Raw genomic sequence first — 22767 nt, 5'->3', positions numbered from 1 at the left:
CAGTATTGATGAAGAAAAAAATATTAAAATGAAAATATTTAGCAATAAATATTGTATAGCCTTAATAGTTTTAAATGTGCAAGCGATTAAGAAATTAATATTTGAAATGTACAAAAATCATTACTGTTCAGTAAACTAGCCTACACAGCTTTAATGAATCTCTGGCTGTAAATTTATTATAACCATCTTATTTTTCTACAACTTAGTATTGAGTTTTTTAAAGATGACAATTCAATTTGTTAAACATTTATATTACTTCGTTCCCTTCGAAAAATGTGAGCACGAAGCTGCAGTTTGCTTTAATTTTCCCAGTTTTTAGTTTAAAGTAGAATAAGATGTTTAGTTTACTTAATGTTACACAATTGCAAAACGATTCCAGGAGAATGAAGTGTTTTAAAACATAATATGTTTAATAAATAACTTTTTATTAAAAAATATATTTGTTCTTATTCAAACTTAACACTATTTATAATATGTATGTACACAACATTTATAATTTATTCAAATACGACATAAAGCTGGTTCAAACATTACACGGTTTTGTTATTTCATTTATATCAAATAAAGTAAGTATATGAATGTAAATGATTTACATTCTTTTTAAATAATATTATATCTATTCTCCTATTGTCCATTCCAATATTACGATTAAAAAGTACTTTTCAACACTATCCATTAGATTACTGCTAATATTTGCAAAAATATCCTTGTAGTTATTTAGATCGCATATGTATCGTGTGAACAAATCCAGATATAGAAAAATCGATAAGACGCCATCTGCACCTATATCGAGGCATTCATTTTCGATTTTACATATACATACTCTATGGTATGAGAAGAAAACAAATGCATTCGATTTTAGTCGAAGCAATTTTTATCGCCTTTGATAACTTGGCATATCATATCTGTATATATATTCAGGCTGACGCGCCCCTCTACGTGAAATTATCGGTGGTTTAATAAAATAAACTTAACAAATATAATCTAATTTGTATTTTTTGTTGTCTTTGTTCTTAGTCGACACGCACACTAAGATGTCTTATAACCACGAACATCACTCATTTAATGCGTCCCGAAAATAATTTTACGTGGAGGGCGGAGTGAGTGAATAGATTTACACTACAAACCAATACGTCAATTAATATAATATGTAACCTGTCTGCTCGCTGAGCATCTATGTCCTTAGAACATTATTGCGGAATGATCAAGGAATTGGTAAAAAAACAATCAGCTTACGAACATTAAAATTCGTTTTCTTAAGAACAAAATTTAAACAAGACATTACTGTCCGTGCTATTTTGTTTACCTATTATTTAAAAAAAAAACATTAATTAATAATAACGTAAAATCGAAGTAATAAGTTGTTTAGTCATTTACCTTTTCTGCACCTTTAATTCGAATGGACAATACGCGTACACTAAGATGTTTATTTACATTGCGTAGTATTAATTTATCAACTCAGATATCTATTTATCTGAGTTTAGATTTTATATCTTGATCATGTTTATTAGAATTAGAATATGGAACTGGAATGTAATGACTATCAGATGGTTTTGCACTCGGAGTTGTGGAAGTTGCTGGTAGTGGATTTTCGGTCGACACTGGCGGTGTGAATGTAGGCAAGTCTACTCGAACCGCCTGCGGTTCCGCCGTGTGCCTGTACAGTGCCTCAAATTGCATCTCTTCGGGGAACGAATGCGACTTAATTTTTCTTTCGTCCCTGGCGTTACTTGGATATACTATTAAAATCTTTTCGCCCTTGCTGCGCAAAGCGATGGGAGGGAGAGCTGTACTCGTGGAAGCAGCTGGCCCTTCAACCACTTGCAACATTTCTACTGGAGCAGCACGCATCGCTTCAGTCGTCGTTGTTGTTGGTGTAGGAGTGGTAGTAGTAGTTGATGTAGTCGTAGTAGAAATAACTACCGGTACATCGGGATCTTCTGGAGTTTCGAACTCGCGTTTTTCTCCCGGAGGACCCATTGTCCGCAGAGACTCTATCTTCATTTCTAATGTAGGCATCGGAATGGGCACGGAGTTAGTTACGTTCACTTCTTCGGTAGGAATAAATCTTGCGGTTGTCTTTGGAACTTCACGTGATCCGAATAATGGTAATCGAGGAGCGTACGCTGAAACTAGTGGTAAAAGTGTATCTCGAGCGTAGCGTTCAGCTCTAGAGATGAAGGACGCGAGTCGCGCTGGCAGATATTGTACAGCAAAACTAGTTGTTTCTTTTTCAGCTCGCTCGTCTGAAGAAACGTCACCTGTTGTTGTTGAGACATCATAGTTTTTAGGCTTGCGAGATGGGGGCTGTGTCGTGCTACGGGGTGGTTGAGTAGCACGAAGAATGGGCTCTGATATCTCATGAATGTTGTCGGGCGAATCTACTCTTTGTCTAGGCATTTTGCGAAGTCGAGGCCGTAGCACTGGTTCAGCTATCTCTACAAGTCCACTCGGTGCGGTTTTTGTATTTGTCATACCAAACGCGCGGCCAGTGTCCGCTGTATCCTCCCATTCGTAGGAGTCCACCAGCACAAATGGCCTATCCGGATTTTCTTCGGGAAGTTCATTGTCATGTGGATCTTCTAAGGGTGTATTCGTTACGTATTCTACAGCGTTCTCTATTTCACCGATTGTTTCATTCAGTGGTTCATCAGTCTAAAATATAAAATATTTTATTTTAATGAAATGAAACCAAAGTATATCTAAAAATAAGCTTTTTAAACAGTAAAAACAAACCTCTTGAATTTTGCAATCACCCGGATGTAGCGGTAACTGGACCGACTCATCCGATGCGAGCCGTAATTCTTTACAAAATGATGATCTGTAAAAAATATAAGGCAACGCTTTATGTCTCAACACATTTAGCATATTCAAAAATATGCATTAAAATATTTCATATTCAATAAAAGAAAAAGTATGCAAGTTAACGGACCTTTTTAATTACGAAAAAAATAGTGTAACTTTCTTGATGAATTGATGAATGAATGAATTCATTTTTGGAAACAGATATTTGCTACGTGCACGAAATACAGAATAATATTTCTTGGAATAATCGACGTATTCTATAACGGCAATAAAAACAATAGATCATTTGTGGCTATATAATAGTGGTATATTAAATATAACGTTAAACTATAAAAAAAATTAAACAGAAGTTCGACTACTGACGTCTTTCCGAAGCTGTCGGTGATGAGGAGCTTGTGCAGCAGCATGGCGCGCGCGCCCGCGCTGAGCCAGCCGTTGTAGGCGGCGTACTGCAGCGACGCGCGCAGCGGCACGCCCAGCGCGGGGTGCGGCACCAGCACGCGCCCGAACCGCACGCTCGGCGCGCGCTCCGACCGCCTGGCACACACACACACACACGTGTAAGGGTTGGCGGACATTGCTGCGTTGGGGCTGCCGTGACTTCATTCTGCTCATGTCCTATTGCCGTCCCATCGGACTAGGAGTAATGTGTTATCTCCGGCGCAGTTCGCTGCTCTCCGTTAAGACTGACCGGCGCGGCCGAAAGCGGACTAGAGTATATCAACACAATATTTTTTTCTGGTCTACTTCTTTGGCACGCATTGATGTTATATTTGTCTTAACTAACATACAGGAGGTTGTTTTAGCAGCCATATTGGAAGTCTATATGAACATATTTGTGTTGTATTATTATTATTTATGTAATGCTTGTTTCCGTTTGATATGGTAAACTTACTTTGTCATAGGAAACGATTCATTCAGGCCCGAATCACCATGTAGAGTGAGTGTAATTCGTCCATAATTCGGCTTATCGCCTGTCTCGCTCGACGCCCACAGGGCTACGTGATACTGGTGGGCTGTAAAAATAAAGGAATTGTCAAAAATTTAGTTAAAAACTTTAAGCTATTTAAGTACGAGTGCACTTATAAGAATATTAGTATGGTTGATGTTAGTTGGTTATCGTGGCTTTCTTACCACAAAAAGGTTCTTCTTCCCTAGTGAGGAGGTAAAGCTGTCCTCGTCCAAGAGAGCGGTCTGCGTAATAGCCCATGTTACCACACCGATGGTCTCCGTCGCAGGGAAAACAACGACCCTGGAATAAATTGGCATAAGATTTTTCGAGTTAATATACATTCCTCATTGGGTACAATCCAATAACTAGATAAAATATATTGCAGATCGCATATTTAAAGAGTCTCATATGAATTAACATTCAACGACTATTAGAAAATTTAAACTGTAATTTAAACTGGTGTTCTATAAAACAATAGAATAACATTAAAAATTACCTCCAAGAATGAATCATAATCCGAACAAGGAAAAGCAGGAAAATGGCATTTAGGAGAAACTGAGTCAGTAAAGAACTTATAAGCTCGGCGATGGTTGCACAGCGACCGGCCTTCGATTGATGCACTTGCCCAAGGCAGCACCAGGTCGGATACTGCACCTACAAACCTGGAAAGTATTTGGTTTAATTAATGTGTACCTTAACAAAAATACATTTAAAATTAAATTGATTAACTAATTACTTCAACATCACGAAATCATAATTTCGCCCAAAGATTAGAGTTTTATGAAAATATTCATATGATACAAAAAACTTAAAAGCATATAACGTAGGTATTACAAATTGGAGCAGCCATGTTGTACGCGGCCACCATTGGGGTAGAAATCGACGTGTCCCAGCGGCTGCGCGGCGCCCAGGCCACCCAGAATCAACGTCTCTCCATTAGAGTGGATTACGTCCACAAACTTAGCGTCTGATTTGTCTAATCGAGTTCTAGAGTCTTGGAATTCGAATAGCGGCCCGGCAGGATCTAAGCCTGTAATATGAAGTCATTACAATAAGAAAAGGTCAAAACAAAACCTGGATATAAATAAAAAAAGTTATCTCCTTGCTTGGGTAGCTTGTTTGAAACTTATAGAACAAATAAAAAATAAAAAGAAAAGATGTTTATTAGTAATGTTTAATATTTTAGCTGTTTGGTTTCACGGCCTCATAGCATCACGGGTCATAATTGCGGATGTCCTTAATGCCTTTTAACAGAGTGCGCGACGTGGGTTGGGATGTGACGGCATGCCAGTTTTAATGTACCGATTTGTATGTGTTTTGTATTATTAGTCGATTCCGAGCCCCTTCGGCAAGTTTGTAACTCTAAACTCCATATGTATATAAATTATACAGAAATATAGAAAATGTAATGTATGACAATCTACACTTAGTCTCTAATATATATATATATATTTTAATGTAGGTACTACGTCGATATATAATACATACTAAAACAGAATATTGCGATACATACAGACTGTGGGGTCTATCCTTGTTTCGTGATTTATTTTGCTTTATAGCATACATGTATAATTCATATATAACAAATATTTTTTGTTGTTCTACTTACCCGTGATACGACTGATGTTTTTTAATTCCGATCCAGCAAAACCAGCGACATGAGCGCCCAAACTAAATCCTATCAGATGAACGTCCTCGAACCGCAGGTCGATGTGTTGAGCTAAGCCTGATGAACATTTCAATTATAGAATATATTAAAAAAATATGTAAAACTAAATAAAAACCCGTGGTAACGTTATAATTTTTACCTTGCAAGAGCATTGCCAACTGTTTTCCAACAAGTCTCGTATTAGCCGCGGCTCGAAGATAATTCGGCATTGTAGCCCCACCTTCCCAGTCAACGCAAATTACATTGCACTCTTCCTATAAACAATAGTTACGTAAAAAACTTTACGTATAGAGTATATGCGTATTTAATATAGTTATAACAGTTTTTATTGATTTTAAATTCGTGCGACGCTATTAACTAGGGTATACAAAATAACATCTAAATGGTATTTCTATTGATCTTCGTGGCAACACAAAGCTTTCTATCCAACTCCAAAAATCAAGCGTCGCATATTAATGATGGAATACTTGTTTCACATACTACTGCCATTAGAGCGGAGCGCATCTCGTACACCCATACGTTGTCGCAGTTGGAGCCAAACCCGTGAACGATGACACGCGTGGGGCGCGCCGTGTTGAAAGCACGCGCTGCCCAACTCCACGCAGCCGACATATTACTCGCTGGAACTGCTATCAGTGGCTGATCACCCCTGGAAATTAGGTCACGAAGGATATTATTTCATATTTCTTGGATTTTTGGGATAATTTATACTTATTTCATAATAGATTATTAGAAAAAATCAAAATATATTTATATATTTACGATAATTATTGTTATGCAAACTTTCCTAAACAAATAATGGTTGAGTAATCTTTTATTATATGTTCTTGTTCCATAGAACTCAAAAATGTATGCGTTAATTAAGTATGTATTTAGTGCTTGAAGGATGAGTAAGGTGATTGCATTTGTTTGTAGTTCTCTATTCAAATATATTTACTTTTATTTTTATAATGTCTATACGATTTTCGTCGTGTTCTTTTGAAGTGGTTAATAAAGTTGACATAAATAAATATTATGATTATAGTAAAAATATTTTAAGCAATTGATATGTGCACATAATAAGTATTTTTCATTCTTCTCAATATTATTTCAAAGCTAAGATGTATTATGTATCACAGACATACGATTCAGTAATGCACGTGAAATGTGATCACCTTGAGAAGTCGAGAACGGATTATCTAATTGTGTCAGCAATTTGATAATGTAGAACAGTTTTTCTAAACAGATTGGTCTAAACGACTTCATTATACACGAAATGCGACCATATCCTTTTTAAAATAATCAGAAATATTGTTCAAAATTATAATATGTATTACTGAATATAAATATTTGAAATAAAACTTTATTAATATTGTAACTTTGGAGATAAAATACCTGCTGGTTGTTGAGTAGAGGAGAAAATGTGTTCCAACCTCCAAGGGCGGACTTGGTAGCGTCTCTAAATACGCAAATGGACCCGTATCTTCAAAGCAGCCGAACTCACCGTAGCACACGCTTCCTTGCGATCTCTTCGTCCTTTGAAAATTATAAATAAATAATTAATATGAAAATTTACATATGTACTAGCTGAACCTGCGGCTTTACCCTTACGAAATTTATAAAACACAAACTACCAACCTCCGTTTTACCCCCTTAGGGATGGAGAGTCTACACCCTACAAGGAATCTATCTACCAAATTCCAAATTTGTAGGTGTTATTGTTTCTGAGATTTCGTGATTATTCAGTGAGTGGTATTTCGCTTCTATATAAGCATATGTATTGATAAGTCGATTCATTTACGTCCAGTCAGTTAGTTCCAATTATATTTTTTAAGTTTGTTGAAATCATTTTTTGTTTTCCGTCAACACTAAAGAGTTGTCTAAAGATGATGGGAAAAGTAGGGGGTGTTAATGTTGAGTATAGTTAGTCAATTGTAAGACCTGCTAACTCTTATTGAACAGGTAGGTACACTCGATATGTTTTGTATCTATCAAAATAATTAATCAACGTTCTTAGTTATTTTTTGTGTGAAGGTGAATAAATACGACAGCATTATTTGCAACGTACTATTATTGCTCATTATTCTAAAAACTGGTCTTAGGAATTTGTCCAATGTAGCCTGGACAGACCAATTCTTTAGCTATATAGCTACCGCTATATAGGTTTTTTCGGATCGGATTACAAGGTTTGAGAACTTATAATAATTGCGAGCACGACGGAAATTCGTGTCAGAATTTTGTTTACCATATTTACCATGGTTGGCGGCGCATTGACGTTGTATTCAATATATAATATTACGATTTTTTTATTATTGTTATCTATCATTATTTTAACAAAAAAGGTTAATAGCACAAGGCTTTAATATTTTTGTATTTCCGAAATCTATTATTCAATAGCCTTGCCTAGAAATTAAATTTGACTTCTGCCTTGGCCTACACATCATGAATATTAAACTAACTCATTTAAAAAAAATATACTTGTGAAGGAGGTGTCGCAATAATTATGGAAAAAAGTATACGGAAAGAATAAATGATACCTAAATTATAATTGAATTAGATAATATGTTTTTGTTCATTTGTATATACCTAATGTTTAGTCGTTGTTGTGTTTATAATGTTGTGTATAAGCGTCAATAGGGCATTCTTTTGCAGGCCGTCTAGCGATGTAAAATGTCGCAGGTTCGATCCTGAAGACAAACAAACAGACCTACTTTCGCATTTATAGTATTAGTATAGATATTTTAAAAAAATGCATCATATTAACGTCAATATGTTGCTTGTAACCTTATGTAACCAGTCGGACCTGAGAAAGTAAAATAATATCAATCGCCTATGGAAATGAAATGTTATATATCAATCAGAAGTAGTAGTAGTAAGTAGTTATAACATAACGGAGAAACAAACAAAAACGAAACTTTGGAACCAATGTTACAAAGTTTCCTTTTTCAAAATAACTGCTTATATATTTTATATTAAAATTATTTGTACTCGAACATATGTATGAAATTCATCAATATATCAATATGATATCTTATATCACTTCATTACCTTTTACCAGATTCAGAAAATAGAATGTGCGCAGTGTTGAACCAGCGGTGAAAGTATTGTTAATACCATTAGTTCTGTTGTTAACTTTCGGAAAGTATTCCATTTAAATTAAACGTATATATTGATGTTAAATCGAATCAATATCGCTGTCACTTGAAAAAAAAAAATACTGTGGTATTAATAGCTTTTTTGCTAATTTATTATTTAATAAATCTACTGCTTGGCTATTATTACTATTGTGGTAAAAAACAGAAAGGCAGAGTTGAATAGAGCCGCCCCGTCTCGAAGCCGCAAGTGTCATAAGACCCAACTCGTTAAGCTATCATAGAAGAACTTGGCAGGTGGTCTTAGAAGTCACCACATCCATTACGTGCAGCTTTTACACTTTGACGACTCCAAATCAATAAGATAAGGTCAAGCGTATGATAAAAGAATTTGGGCCGCAGTGCGATTCTCTAAGAATTTATTTCGTATCTCACTCGTGAAATGTTGACAACCGACTTACGGTGATACGCCGTTTTAATACGTGTATTCTATCACTGCATAGTATAAAACAAAGTCGCTTTCCGACTGTCTATCCCTGTGTATGCTTAGATCTTTAAAATGACGCAATGGATTTTGTTGCCGTTTTTTTCAATAGATAGAGTGATTCAAGAGGAAGATTAAGATATATAATACACGCAATTTCATAGGTTTCTCATCACATTTTTTGCGCTAACATTGCAAACGCTGTCTGACCACTACGAGATCGATCGAAATAATGTACTACAGTATTGTACACCTTAAAAAGGTCTACAAATAAGTCTGTGGTGGTAGGTATACCTTTGTCTAACACTTAGAGATAACCCACAATAACCATTTTTATCCATTACTTTACTTTACGATAAATAATGGCTTATTTACGAATTGATTTTAAGCAATACAAAATTAATCTTTATCCAATTAAGTACGTTAAATACATTATGCATTTACTATAGATCGATATGGCCCTTTACAGTGCGTAATTTAAATGAATATTTTCGAATATATTACAGATTCAAAATGCAGGGACAGCGGTTTTTATCGTCTAATGACAAAAAAGCTGTGAAAGTTGTATATTATTATAAAGACATTCTGTAGTATATTTTGTATCAGCATTACAAACGTGCGAAGCCGGGGCGGGTGGCTAGTAAAGAACATAATTATTATTGTCAATGTCGCATATCACATACTTATATTTTACGTTCGTGTTCTGCGTGAGTTTCGAGCTTCCTCTACAGATCTTTAAAGTGACTCTCAATACATATACTTATTCATGATTTCTTTTGATCTTTAAGGAAAGTTTCATTTGTTTGTTTTAGCCGGACATAGTTACGCAAAAAGTACGAAATGAGAAGCGGTTTATCATGCATGCTACTTTCACCTGACGGCCCATAGTCTCACGATAGATATAAGCTTTGAATGATTTTATATGTTATATATTTTGTGTTATATGTTATGTTAACTAAACCAACAAAATATTATTGGTTAATTAAATTTAAGTTTGCCTATAAATCTTATGTTAAAAAACACATAAGGTATATTACATAATTCAAGAATATTAATATAATATGTATGTATAATAATTCGAGATTTCCATACAGGGCTTAAAAAATATTAAAAAAAAAATATATAACCTTGCTCTACTGGCTTGATAGTAAATTTTTTTCGATATATTTAAATTTTTATATTTTACTTCCTCGTTCGATATTTCGACAACGATCAACGGCAGGTTATATTTCCATGAGACCAAATTTTAAGAAGGTAAAAAAAAAGCAACAAAAACGTATGTAATAGGAATTTTCGTATAACATTCGATTAGAGTTGTCGAAAAAGAACCAAAGTTTAAAAAAAATGGCTCAAATATGCTATTTTTTCGACGTAATGTAAAGAAGAATGTTTTTATAATTTTTTATATTTGTAATTTTCGACGTAATGTAAGAAATAAATGTTTTACATTACAATTTTTTCTGCAAATTGTAATGTCGTTTAATGTTTTCTCTCTTCTGCACCAAAGAGATAAGATTCAAGTAATAAATTGAATTGCTATTATACAATTAATAATTTATTAAAATATTTCGGATAAAGCAGCTAAAGTATAGCCTATTCCAATCATAGAAGGAATAAAGGGTAACAAATTTTAGAATTGTGTGCGATTTGTTAATAGCACAGCTACATATATTGTGCTCTAATGTTAGTTCTTGATTAATATGACTTATAATATATCACTATTCCACTTAACTATTTATATTTATATGATATATGAGTATCATAGATTATTTACGCTAACTAAGCTCGACCAATGATATCGCGACAATTTGATGTTAAATGTATCAAAAATTCGATAATTTGTCATCTGTCCTGTTGTGGTTAGAATAGACTATATGTATGTTGGTCTATATGTTGGTATTCCACGATTACATTAAAAATGTTAAATATGCTATGCAAAAAAAAAGCAGAAACAAATAAACTGACGTCGCGTCGGTGCCAATCCCAAGAAAACTGTTTTAATTATATAGTTTCGCTATGAGATATCGTCAAAATCTGTCGGAAGAATATTTTGCATAATTTGATCATTAACAACAGCCAAAGATATAATTAGCTAGTTTAATAATGTAGTCACATTTCATGATACGGACCTTGTGCGTGATTTCTTGATTTCCCATTGTTTCACGGAGGCTCGAACAGCTGCAAGCAATTCTGCATCGTGACGTTCGTCTTCAGCCTCCTGCGCTGATGTTACCGGTCTTCCACCTCCTTTCCATGATTCTAGTTCTGCATCTGTTTAATAATTTGAAATAAAGTAAACTTTTTTTTTAAATGTGATTAGTTTAGGCAACAGAGGAAAATGATATAGATTTTTTTAGTCGATATTTATAGGTAAAGATAATTTATTTACATTATTTATTAAATTCCAATGCATGATTAATATGTTTATGGACAGAATTAATTACAGAAAACAAATCTAAGTAGGTCTTATAAATGTTTAGTTTTAATTCATTGACAAAATATAAAAAATAATAAAATAGTTTATGTTATTTATGAAACAAAATCGACAACACAGGAGGTTTCGATTAAAATGTAAAGAACGTAAAGGACACAAAGCAGCCGGTGACCTAAATTGTTCGCCGTCTCCGGGTGAATGGCTGGCTGGTTTTTGTCGGCCTTGATGTGGCGCTGTAGGGCAGTATCTCACATTAGCCATGGAAACGGTGCCGTTCCCGATGTCGTGTATGGTGAGAAACCTAAGAATTGCATGCTACATACGGTGTTTATTCAATGGAATCTTATGTTTTTACTTCCTTTGAAACGAGTTCTGTCTAAGTGAACTTATTCATTCTATTGTGAATTAACATAATGCCAATTGTCGGTTTTATAAAAAAATTGAATACAACAGATTGAAGTAAAAAATAAAATAACCTGACTATGTGTAGTGTAGCTAAAAAGTAGTAATTGTCTATACGTTTATCTTATGTCTGTATTAATATAAGTATTTGAAACGGGATATTGACCATGATTTTTATTTTTTTTATTTGGTGGAGCTCAATATTTCGACATTATCTACGAATGTCTTGTTCACGAGACTGTCTCGTATATTCGGGCTCCACCAAATAAAAATAAAAAAATACTTATAGTAATAAAAATAAGCATGTTAGCTTAAAATTTTATATGTATATAATATTTGACACAGTAATTAATTAGTAGTATAGAATAGGAAGGTATTAGGATAAAGTGACTAAAGACTTATTGTGATAAAAATATATTTGATAAATTAAATAATTAGGTATGTGATACATACATTTAGCTACGGCGAGGGTGGTGGCTGCCAGGAAGAAGGCGAGCGACCGCCATAGTTGCGGCGCCATCCATGCGGCGCGGCATTCACGGACGTCTGCAATAATATCGTCATGTAATCAAACCGAGTGCTTATTATCTGATATCTTTTAATGGATCATTTGTCAAGTAAGTAAAGTACTTATTGTAATTGTACTTAAACTAATTGTAGTAAAGTAAAGTACTTATTGTTGGGTACTTATAAAACTTAATGTTTATTAAGTTTTTTTAAAAGTTTGTTTTTACTATATTTTTGTTTTTGTTTTTAATATGCTTTAAACACGATTCCGTCCTTTCGGGTGCGCTTATTTCTTTAGATTAAATTATATAATCTGAGACAAAAAAATTAAGATAAAACATTAAATTTTAATATAATTTATTATTACATAACAAATCTGTATCATCTATATTTTTTCCAAAAATTATGCAGATATTATTTTTAAATGAATTTTAAATAGTGACAACATCTTTGTGCAAACTTGTTTAGGTACTGCCCACTCATCAGGTATCCTGCCGCCAAACAGCAATACTTCGCATTGTGGTGTTCCGGTTTGAAGGGTGAGTAAGCCAGTGCAACTACAGGCACAAGGGACATAACATAGTTTGGTGGCGCATTGCCGATGTAAGGAATGGTTAATATTTCTTACGGCGCCAATGTCTAACATGTGGCTCACTAGCCTGTCCGCAAAAATAATAATAACATTTTTTGCAATCGGGATATCTAAGTGACAGAAATGGAGGGCGACAAGTACATTTGTTTTGTTATTGATAAATTAAGAATTTTTAATTTGCCAAGCGACAGTACAGCGACAGCACGACCAACTTTCGTTTCTATTATTACAGTTTTCTTAATAAAATATCAAATAAATATCTAATAACTTAACTACAAAATACATCGGATAAGGCATTATAATATTAGTTTCGTATCACATTTTTGTTGTAGACTCTGGGAAGTATCTTGTTGGTTCAGACAGTAATAAAATTAGTTAATTGGTAATAGATTGTAACGCAGATAGATAAAGAGTTAACTTGAAGAAAAACACACTAAAGGGAGTATAGTTTTATTGAGAAGTAATACCCTCGGAGTATCCAGTTTAGCGTAACTTGTTACGTTATAATAGAAATTGCAATTTAATATACGTGGCATCGAAATACATCAAATAGCTTCATTTGGGTCACATTGATTCTTTATTACGGTAACCGTTATCGGATTTAAAAAAATGTTAACCTACATTATAAAGAGCATTTCCTCTTGTTCTTCATTAAAAATAGTTAGAAGTAACATAAATAAATATGCAAAGTGCATCTGAATTTGTTATTTTTATTAGCTTTTATTTCGGAAACGTAATAAATTCTCCATCTCAAGATTTTTTTATTCACATTGGAATATAAGTAACACAATACTAATATAAATTTCGAGTTATTTTTGCAGAATATATTTTTTAATAGTTTATAAATATTTTTTACGTAATCAATATACACAAAATTCGATGCAATTCTTCGCTCAGTGCACGACAATACGTTGTGCAAATCGGACCTGTGACACTTTTCTCTGCAAATATCACAGGGGGTGTGCGGTTGCCACGCGGCATAATTGTGGTACGCTAAATCACGCAAGGTCAAAGTATATCTCTTAAAGGGCAATATGGTCAGCCATATTACCACAATTCAATACGGTCATGATTACAAATCATTATTATTGGTTCAGTGATTTTTATAGCTTTGCTATATTTAAATACAATATAATATCTATTTAATGCGAAGTAAAACACTAAGGTATATTTATAATCAAGTTGTGTGTGCCTTACAATTGGTTATCACCCGGTAGTGCCTCGAGCGCACGGGTAGAGTAGGCTTACAGAAACCCACGAAGCCTCCGATAACCATGGGAGGCAAAAGATTCCTCAGGCCCAGTTACCCACGCCCCGTAACCTGAATAGCCACACTCCAAACGAAGATGTGAGGAGAATGATCAACAATGATAATTGCTACTATTGTAATTACAGTAAGAACAAATACATATGTGTGATCGTCTTTTGGACTGCGTGTATCACAATCTCAAACAATGACTTATTCGATAATAGTTATAGCGTTATTGATTCTAAAAATCTTTACAACTAGTTGTGGTTTCTCCTTTATCTTACTATAAAATATACATCGCTTTGTATTTTTATTACTTTGTAGTATCATTTGTTTATGAAGATGAACTCACTTATGATTAGGATTTAAATAATATTAATAAATGAACAAAACTGTAATTTTTGTACTGTCTTATGATAATTATATATTTAATGAAATATAAATGCATATCAAAATTGAATAGAAACAGTGTTAGTGCTATAGACGCGATTTAACTAGCTGCTCTCCTCGAATTCATACAGAGTTACCCCCACCATTGCACCCTTGAAAGTCGATTTTTAGTATCTGTAATTTATCCTTCTGTATTACTTGAAAGTAAAAAGATAATGACACTAAAACATTACTTGTGATTTTAAGTATTAGAAGCGCGAAAATTAAAATTTATTTTGCAGATATTAATAATTAATAATGGCCTATTTATTAAATGATTATTGCGGTTTCTAAATGTAATGATTGTTATGTATGAAGTTTTTATCGGTCGGAGTTAGTGACCCGCAGAAAAACAAACCAGCTACATTTCATGGCTCGATAGATATCAAGAATAGCGCTAGAAGCATTAACGTTGTACAGTAACGTTACTGTGTTTTATTCGCATAAACATTTCGTATATAAACTAAACACTGATCACAGGAAATTATTATATTTTTTACAAAAAAAATGCTACTTTTTTATCCAATACATTGATACTAATTATAATTTAACTAATTAATTAGCACTTTAATTACATTTAATAGTTACTTATTTTGTAGTTTTTATCGTTATTTTCTATCTACACTGTATCGTACCAGATAAACGCGTAAGTATAAATTCATTCTCTTGTTAATATTTATTTTGTTTCGTGTTAATACAAAATTGTTAATAAATATTTTTTTTAACCACTTTGTTTACTTCTACGTCCATATCAAATGGGTTAAAATACCGAAAGATAATTTGAATTTTTAATAAAATAGTATTAATATTGTACCATCAACTTTTATGTCGTAAAATGTCGGCAATTTGTATTTATGAGTGTTTTTCACCTTGACATAAAAACTGTATTGATACTTCCATTTTATACACCAATTAAAACAAACAGTTAGGTTCTTTACTTTTTTCCTCAATGTTGATTGATGTATTTCATAAACGTCTTTAAGACAGTATTGTTGTTTAGATGTTCTTTAGAATTATTGTATATTCGTATATACCTATACTTATATCGTCTATCTCGGAAACAACTCTAACAATTTCGTTTATAGTTTTGTTTTCTAAGTTTATCTACATATATGTATGTCTTTTTCGAAAAAAAGCAAAGTTTCATATCTTTTTATAACTAATTCCCTTGCCTTCCTTGTAAATAGAGCAACCGTTTTTTCGTTATATGTCAAATATCGTTGCATAAATTAATAGATATGAATATGTTTGTAACGTAACTTAAAAGCTTTTTAAATAAACGTCTTGTTCTATGCACGATATATTTTTCAATGAAATATGTAAACGGGGAAATAGGCAACTTAATGGTGGACACCAACACCTATAGACACTGACGCCGTAGGAAATATTACCAATCCTTACATCATCAAAGCGTCGCCAACTTTGGGCAAGATGTTATGTCCCTTGTGCCGTTGGACTGAAATCACTCATCCTAAGCACAGGACCACAATAGTACTAAATATTGCTGTTTGAAAACCCAAACCCAGGCAAGCACCACGGAATTTTCATGTGCTTAATTTGTGTTTATAATTCATGTCGTGCTCCGCGTTGAAGGAAAGCATCATGAGGAAACCTGCATGTGTCTAATTTCAATGAAATTCTGCCACATGTGTATTCCACCAACCCGCATTGGAGCAGCGTGGTGGAATATGCTCCAAGGGAGAGGAGGCCTTAGCCCAGCAGTGGAAAATTTACAGGCTGTTAATGTAAAAAAAAATGTAAAATTGCTGTATGGCGGTAGACTATGTGATAAACGGGTATCTATGCAAGGGTTTACACAAAGCCCTGATACGGGCTTATACCAAGTGTATAGTATATAATGAAAGTAAATGATTTTAAATTCTATATCTATCATATTTTTTTGATATTCCTTTGCGTTATAGCCTTCGAAGCTTATACCTAACACTTCTTATTAACTTCTTTATATATAATTCATTATTGATAACATTACGTGTCAAAAATATAAAAAAACAAAACACAAAATCAAAACTTGAACAAAAATAATATTAGGCAAGTATTTGCAATTATGTTAAATATTGTTTCGTTTGTATTCGCTGAATTAAATTTAACTGAAAACCTTATTTTTATATTAACTAGTTCGTGACTTTTACTATCGAGTCGAAGGCAACAAACGCAAAAAAATATAAAATCATATAATCGGAGCTATTATACAAACAAAAAAAAAAGTTTATAACTTCATATATAATAAGTATTATCCATATATACTCATTACATGTACTTCCGCATAAATTAAAGCGGAAATGATCATATCATGTTTATTTTACGTAACAGCAGCAACCTCAACATAGATAACATCAGTTTGAATGAAAAATTTGGGTTAAAAATACATTATTTTAATAATGTGGCTTACTTTAATTCTGACGATATTCTTTCGTTATTTAAATACAATTATTTACATAGATTTCTTAAATAATTATATCGTTAAAAATCTGCATTAAGAATACTAAGATATACTGTATTTCTCCGATAAATATCTTTTCCAATTCTCTAGGCGAAAAATAGCAACTCTCCTGTCACAAGTGAAGTCCATGTGACGGGAATGAATAATAAAAAAGTTTTTGCACTATAACTTCAAGGTCGAGGCAATTTTGTGCTTATTTTTGTAATTCCAACCAAATATCATAATTTTTCGTTAAAGCCGCTTGTAGTAAGTGGTAATTAAATGAGAGAGCGGAGGTATATTGTTTAGTAGCAAAGCATGTCGTGAATCGTGACGACTTGGTATGTAAATTGCGTGCTAACTTTCTTGAGTGTTTTAATTAGTGTGAGAAATATACTGACACTACATTCGTTTGTAACGTATATCTTCTCAATATAACCTTATACTGTTTGCTTTTAGTTTTTTGGTACAAATATATAAAAAAAAAAATCTAGTATTTAAAAAACGATGTGATTTGGTAATATTTGAAAAGAAACATAGACTATATATAGAACCCCCTAAATGATTATATTTCGTAACGCATCTTTTTGTGTTATCAAAATTCGTCAAAATTGTTCCCATTTCCACACGAATAGACAATATTTGGCCACGGTGTCGATGCACGATGTAGGCGTGGCACTTTCACTGAGTGCTGAGTGCGGCGCATCTCGCAACGACCTCTCATTGCCCTCTTAATTGCTGCTCTACGAAAGTTATAGGAACTTGTACAAAAGTTCCAGGTTTTGCTTGCACACATATTTTTTTAGTGATGTAATTTTATATAATACATATAATAGTACATAAGCTTTTTTTAATGTTATAGATAGGCGGACGGTAAAATAGGCTGATAGTAAGTGGTTATCACCGTCCATGTAAATTGGTCCTTTCGGAAATATTAACCAGTCTTTACATCGCCAATGCGCCACCAACCTTGGGAACTAACAAGTTACACAGGCTGACTCACCCTTCAAACCGGAACACAACAATACTGTATTGCTGCTTGTCGTTAAAATATGTGATGAATGGGTAATACCTACCCAGACAGACTTGCACAAAATCCTACCACCTAAATATCGTCGTAGATATTTAGATGGTAGGGTTATATATAGAATAGTCTAAAAGTAAAGGCGTATAAAAAGTAACTTATTTGTTATTACAGATTACTTAAGATTGAGCAATTTATTTATTTTAGGCATAACAGTACAGGACACTGAATTGAAGGACTAAATTTATAAAGAAATATTCCAAATATTACCCTATAAATACTTCGAAAAAATGGTTTTGTTATTTTTCTTAAAATAATACGAATGTTATCAGTAAAAATCAAGAACATACTCAAAATTAAAAACGCTCTATTCATTTTATGATCGTTAAAAACAGTGTGTTTTTTTAATTTGTTTGTATTTTAATTAATTAAAGTTATCATTATTATTATCTTTTATACTTCACATAATACTTATGAACGAATGTATGTAATGATCATTACAAAATTAAAATCATATAATGTCTATCATATAGTAATATATCGAAACTTTACATATATGTTTATATAAATTCATTACATTTTGTAATAATTGTATAATTCTAATTTTAGTGTGTGTGTATGTATAATAGACCTTAGTATATTTAGTTTTTATGTAATACTTTTGTTAGATTCATTTGCGTATAAAAGATTTCAACGCGCTCTTTTTTTTTCTAATGTAATCATTCAAAGCAAAAAAAGTGCGCGGGTCTTAATCCATATCAGCACCGGTAAAGAAATAAACTATCATAACAGAAGTAATAAAAGGAACAGATTTCGATGATTCTTGAAGTGTTTATTCTAAAATTGTTTTAAGGGAAAACGACATGACAATATTTTATTTGTAACTAGCGGCCCGGTGCATGCTTCGCTACGTATAAAGTGATATAATACAAAAATGAGTTAGAACATCGATTCATTTCTTAAATAAATATATTTACTTAATTGCTAGCTATTTAAAAAATTAATTCAAAACATTTGGATAAACAATATTTTTGGTTTTTCCATTTTGAGTGTGAATAAACAAACGGCTGGGGGTAGCGACTCTGGAACAGGCAACATAAAGTTGGCCGTGTGAAAAACATGATTCTTCCAAATTCACACCACAAGCGTGAAGTGTTTGCCTTTGGGCCTTGTTGATGGACATCGCAAATGATAAACGAACATGGTATTGTAATCGTTTGAACTCGAATGGCATATCAGTTTGAATCATAGGAATACGCAGTATCAAACAAACTTCACCTTTAGATTTACCAGTTAAGATCGTAGCTTCGATCAAATTTTCACTGTCAATCTGGCGTCATTACACAGTTTTGGTGGATTAATATTTCGCAATAATATAATTAAAGAACCAACTTTCAGATTTAAGCAGTGCGGTGGCATACCAGCCGGTTCCAATTAATTTAAAAAATTAACTGGAAAGTTAAGCCTCATCTTGATTCATAGCACTGTCAATTGATTTATATGTCGTGAATACACCTGGCAGTTTCTCTTGAATTTGAAAATAATATTCTTTGGTGATAAAATGGCGCGTTCTCTCAACCAATCATGATTTATATAATTCTGAAGAATATTCGGAAAAACACATTCAATCAATTCATCTATCGATTGCACAATAGAACAAAAATTGTTCGGTATAGCGATCAATCCATTGGTCCTGTCGATTTGTAGTTTGCCATCACCAATTTCTAACAATTGTTTTGAAAACTCATGGGCAGCTGGATCATTTTGTAGGTTAAGACGCATATTAATGTTTAGTGTCAATTTTTGTACATATCTCCAAAGAACTGATGACTTCAAACAGGCATTTATTTCATCAGCAGGAGTTGATCGAGGAATGACAGGCAATGTTTGACGAAAATCCCCTGACAGTAATATCAAAGCGCCACCAAAAATCTGTTGATGTACGTTAGTGTACTAATCCAATGATATTTAGATATAATTTATGAAAAATTAAAATACTTGAATCTTGTTGTGGTGAAGTATGTTAAAAAATTAACTACCTATCTATTAAACAAATGAATAATTATTATTAATAGTCACTTTTTAAGGTCTCCTAAAATATAAAGCGTAATTCCCTTAGCCTATATACTGGTATTAACTATTTAAATTTATTATAATTTAACAGTTACCCTTAAATCGCAGTAAGTGGTCACGGTAGAAGGTTTGCAGAACACTTTCGTAAACGCAACTCGATTGATAAATATATCACGCGTCAGTTTCAACACTATCGCCTATTGCCTCGATTGTTCTACGTTGCGCATGCGAATAAGTAACTCTTTGTGTTAAAACTTTACTTACAGCGTTACCGTTACGTTTCAAGTATTGTTATTGTTCTATTATTATCTTACAATGTTAACATTATTTTGTCGTCGTGTTGAAAAGAGAACTGCTGTCTCTATGTCTTAACAGCACTCGTCGATTCGACTCTAAAATTCTAGAATAGTTCGACTCAGTTTAATACATTTTGGGACAACATATACCTATACAGTTACGTGCTTTGCAACACAAGGACGGTCATCTAGAATATTTGCTATGACAATCCGTAATCATATCTTCATATAAAGCATTAAAAACTGAAACATAAATGAATTTACTAACAACCGTTTAGGGTATTTTTCTAAGTAACACAATAATAATAATAATAAAGTAAAAAAAAACACGATTTCATTATAGAACTCATCAAGATCTACATTATAAATTGTCATAATTGTCCGAGCAATTCAAACATTGGCTTAAATACGTACGTACGAGTACATATCGCAATGATAATATTTTGTAAAGGTTTTTTTGCTTACAAAAAACTAGTTTGTGCTCTAGTGGACGACTTATAAAATGACTCGAGACAAATAATTAGTGTGATTCGAGGAGAATAAACTAATGCGCCTTAAATAAGGTTTTTTACTGAAAATTTGTGTCGTGGGATAGTTCCTAACAATAGTAAACAGTAAAGAAGAAATTGAGGACATATGTTGCCTTTGAAGTGTTATACTGTTGTACTATTGTTATACTGAACTATAAAATATGAAACTTTTATTGTCGCATAAGTATCTTAATAATATTTTCTTTGTAGATATTTTTTTATGACAGATAACTACCTCACCTTAGCATTTTTCCTACTAATCACATGTCCATGCAATCCACGACATTCATATTTAATTGTTTGTTTGTGTAGCTCATATACATTTTAATCTCATTAACACAGATTTAAGAATTATATTATTTTCTATATAAGTCTTTTAAATTTTGTAAGTCACGGAACATGAGCAGTATGAAGCACAAAGTTATCAGAACAAAGTGACGATGTGAAAATAAATACTGATATTAGATATTCAGGCACCTCTCAGAATAGATTTTCTGAAAGATGAAATTATGTTATAATCATAATAAGTGACTAAAGGTAACGTCCTTGCATTACCGTGGTTATGGTGCATTTAAACAGGTTTTTACATTACCTATGTCAACTTAAACATTGTAACTTATGGACCATTGTATTTTAGTAGTATCGACGGTATCGATTATAACAGAAATCGATAAATTGTAAGTATCGATGTGAATACACGCAATTATACGTTTAACGTGTGCACTAAATGAATACTAATTAATCAAAACAAACCTTATAGTTACACGAACAAGTCTGTCAGGAGCTAAAAATTAATTTCGCTGTCTATTTACACCACAAAGTAACCAATCCAGGCACAAAACAATAAAACACAAACACAGTTAACAGCAATCCACCGTAACACTGTGTAACACCGCTTCGTTCGGTTTGCTTTCGAATAGCTGGAGCGTTGACTTCTAGTATAAGGCTTACGTAGCGTACATTCGTAGCGACGTCGCGACTCAGACTGCGCGCGCACCGCAGCGGAGAAACTCAAGAGAAAAGTGCCTTCACTCGGCGCGAACGCATTGCCGATTACATCAGTGCTCTCTTTTTGGATAGTTTTATTAAAAAGTAACAAAGGATAATGCTTCTTACTATTTTTTTTTAATAAATACGGTAAACTACTGTTTATTTTATATCACTTCAGGATAAAAAAATGGAACGCCTTAGAACAATAAACTTAAACAGTGTAGCTAATTTTTCTGCTATATAGGTACATCCTGCGCCTTCGTTAACAGCCGAAACCTGCATTATTTTAAAAAAGTAAACCAAAAAAGACAAATATTCATGACTCTCTTTTATTGATGTTCAATTTAGATCGTAGATAGTATTTTCTGAAAAAATATAAGCAGCTACTTTTAACACTGATAATGTCGCTGCTTGTAGCAATTTTGTTTTATGTTCCGTCTTCATTAGCCGTAAACACATTACGTAAGAGCGGAGAAACGTTGTAAATGAATATAAGCTCCAAATTGTTGTGTAACGACTGTTATTTGTTTGCTTTTTCATTATATAAGTTGCTGGTAATTGTAATACTTAATATTAAGCATACTTAATTCATTTGTTTGAGGTTTACGTCATATGAAATATCACTTTCTAGTTTATTATTTCTAATCTTGTTGGAAGGTGATCTTTGTGCCCATCTCCCGTGTTAAGCACGAGCAGAGTTCTAGCGATCTCGTAACCCCCAAAAAATATTTTAAGAGACATTTTGTGGCGCCGCTTGACTTAGACTTGATCATTATCAGCGAGGTGCCCATTAACGTGCTGCACTCGGGTTTTTGCACCA

The 22767-nt window shown here is 33.1% G+C and overlaps 1 protein-coding gene across 1 annotated transcript; it reads right to left on the bottom strand.

The window, feature by feature from the left end:
- Positions 1 to 389: 389 nt before the first annotated feature.
- LOC113393211 (uncharacterized) lies at positions 390 to 21961 on the bottom strand. The gene is made up of 14 exons (XM_026629988.2): positions 21711 to 21961; positions 12271 to 12363; positions 11111 to 11252; positions 6801 to 6941; positions 5907 to 6075; positions 5566 to 5680; positions 5367 to 5483; positions 4592 to 4787; positions 4254 to 4419; positions 3940 to 4057; positions 3701 to 3821; positions 3169 to 3342; positions 2737 to 2821; positions 390 to 2655 (listed from the first exon to the last, which is right to left on the bottom strand). The coding sequence occupies exons 2-14, from the start codon at positions 12335 to 12337 to the stop codon at positions 1471 to 1473; spliced, it is 2796 nt and encodes a 931-aa protein (XP_026485773.2). The 5' UTR covers positions 12338 to 12363; positions 21711 to 21961; the 3' UTR covers positions 390 to 1470.
- Between the last annotated feature and the right edge of the window lie 806 nt (positions 21962 to 22767).

This window comes from Vanessa tameamea, chromosome 6 (assembly GCF_037043105.1).
Source record: "Vanessa tameamea isolate UH-Manoa-2023 chromosome 6, ilVanTame1 primary haplotype, whole genome shotgun sequence".
Lineage (NCBI taxonomy): Eukaryota > Metazoa > Arthropoda > Insecta > Lepidoptera > Nymphalidae > Vanessa > Vanessa tameamea.
Note: the sequence above shows the minus strand (reverse complement) of the source record. Positions and strands in the feature narration are given on the sequence as shown.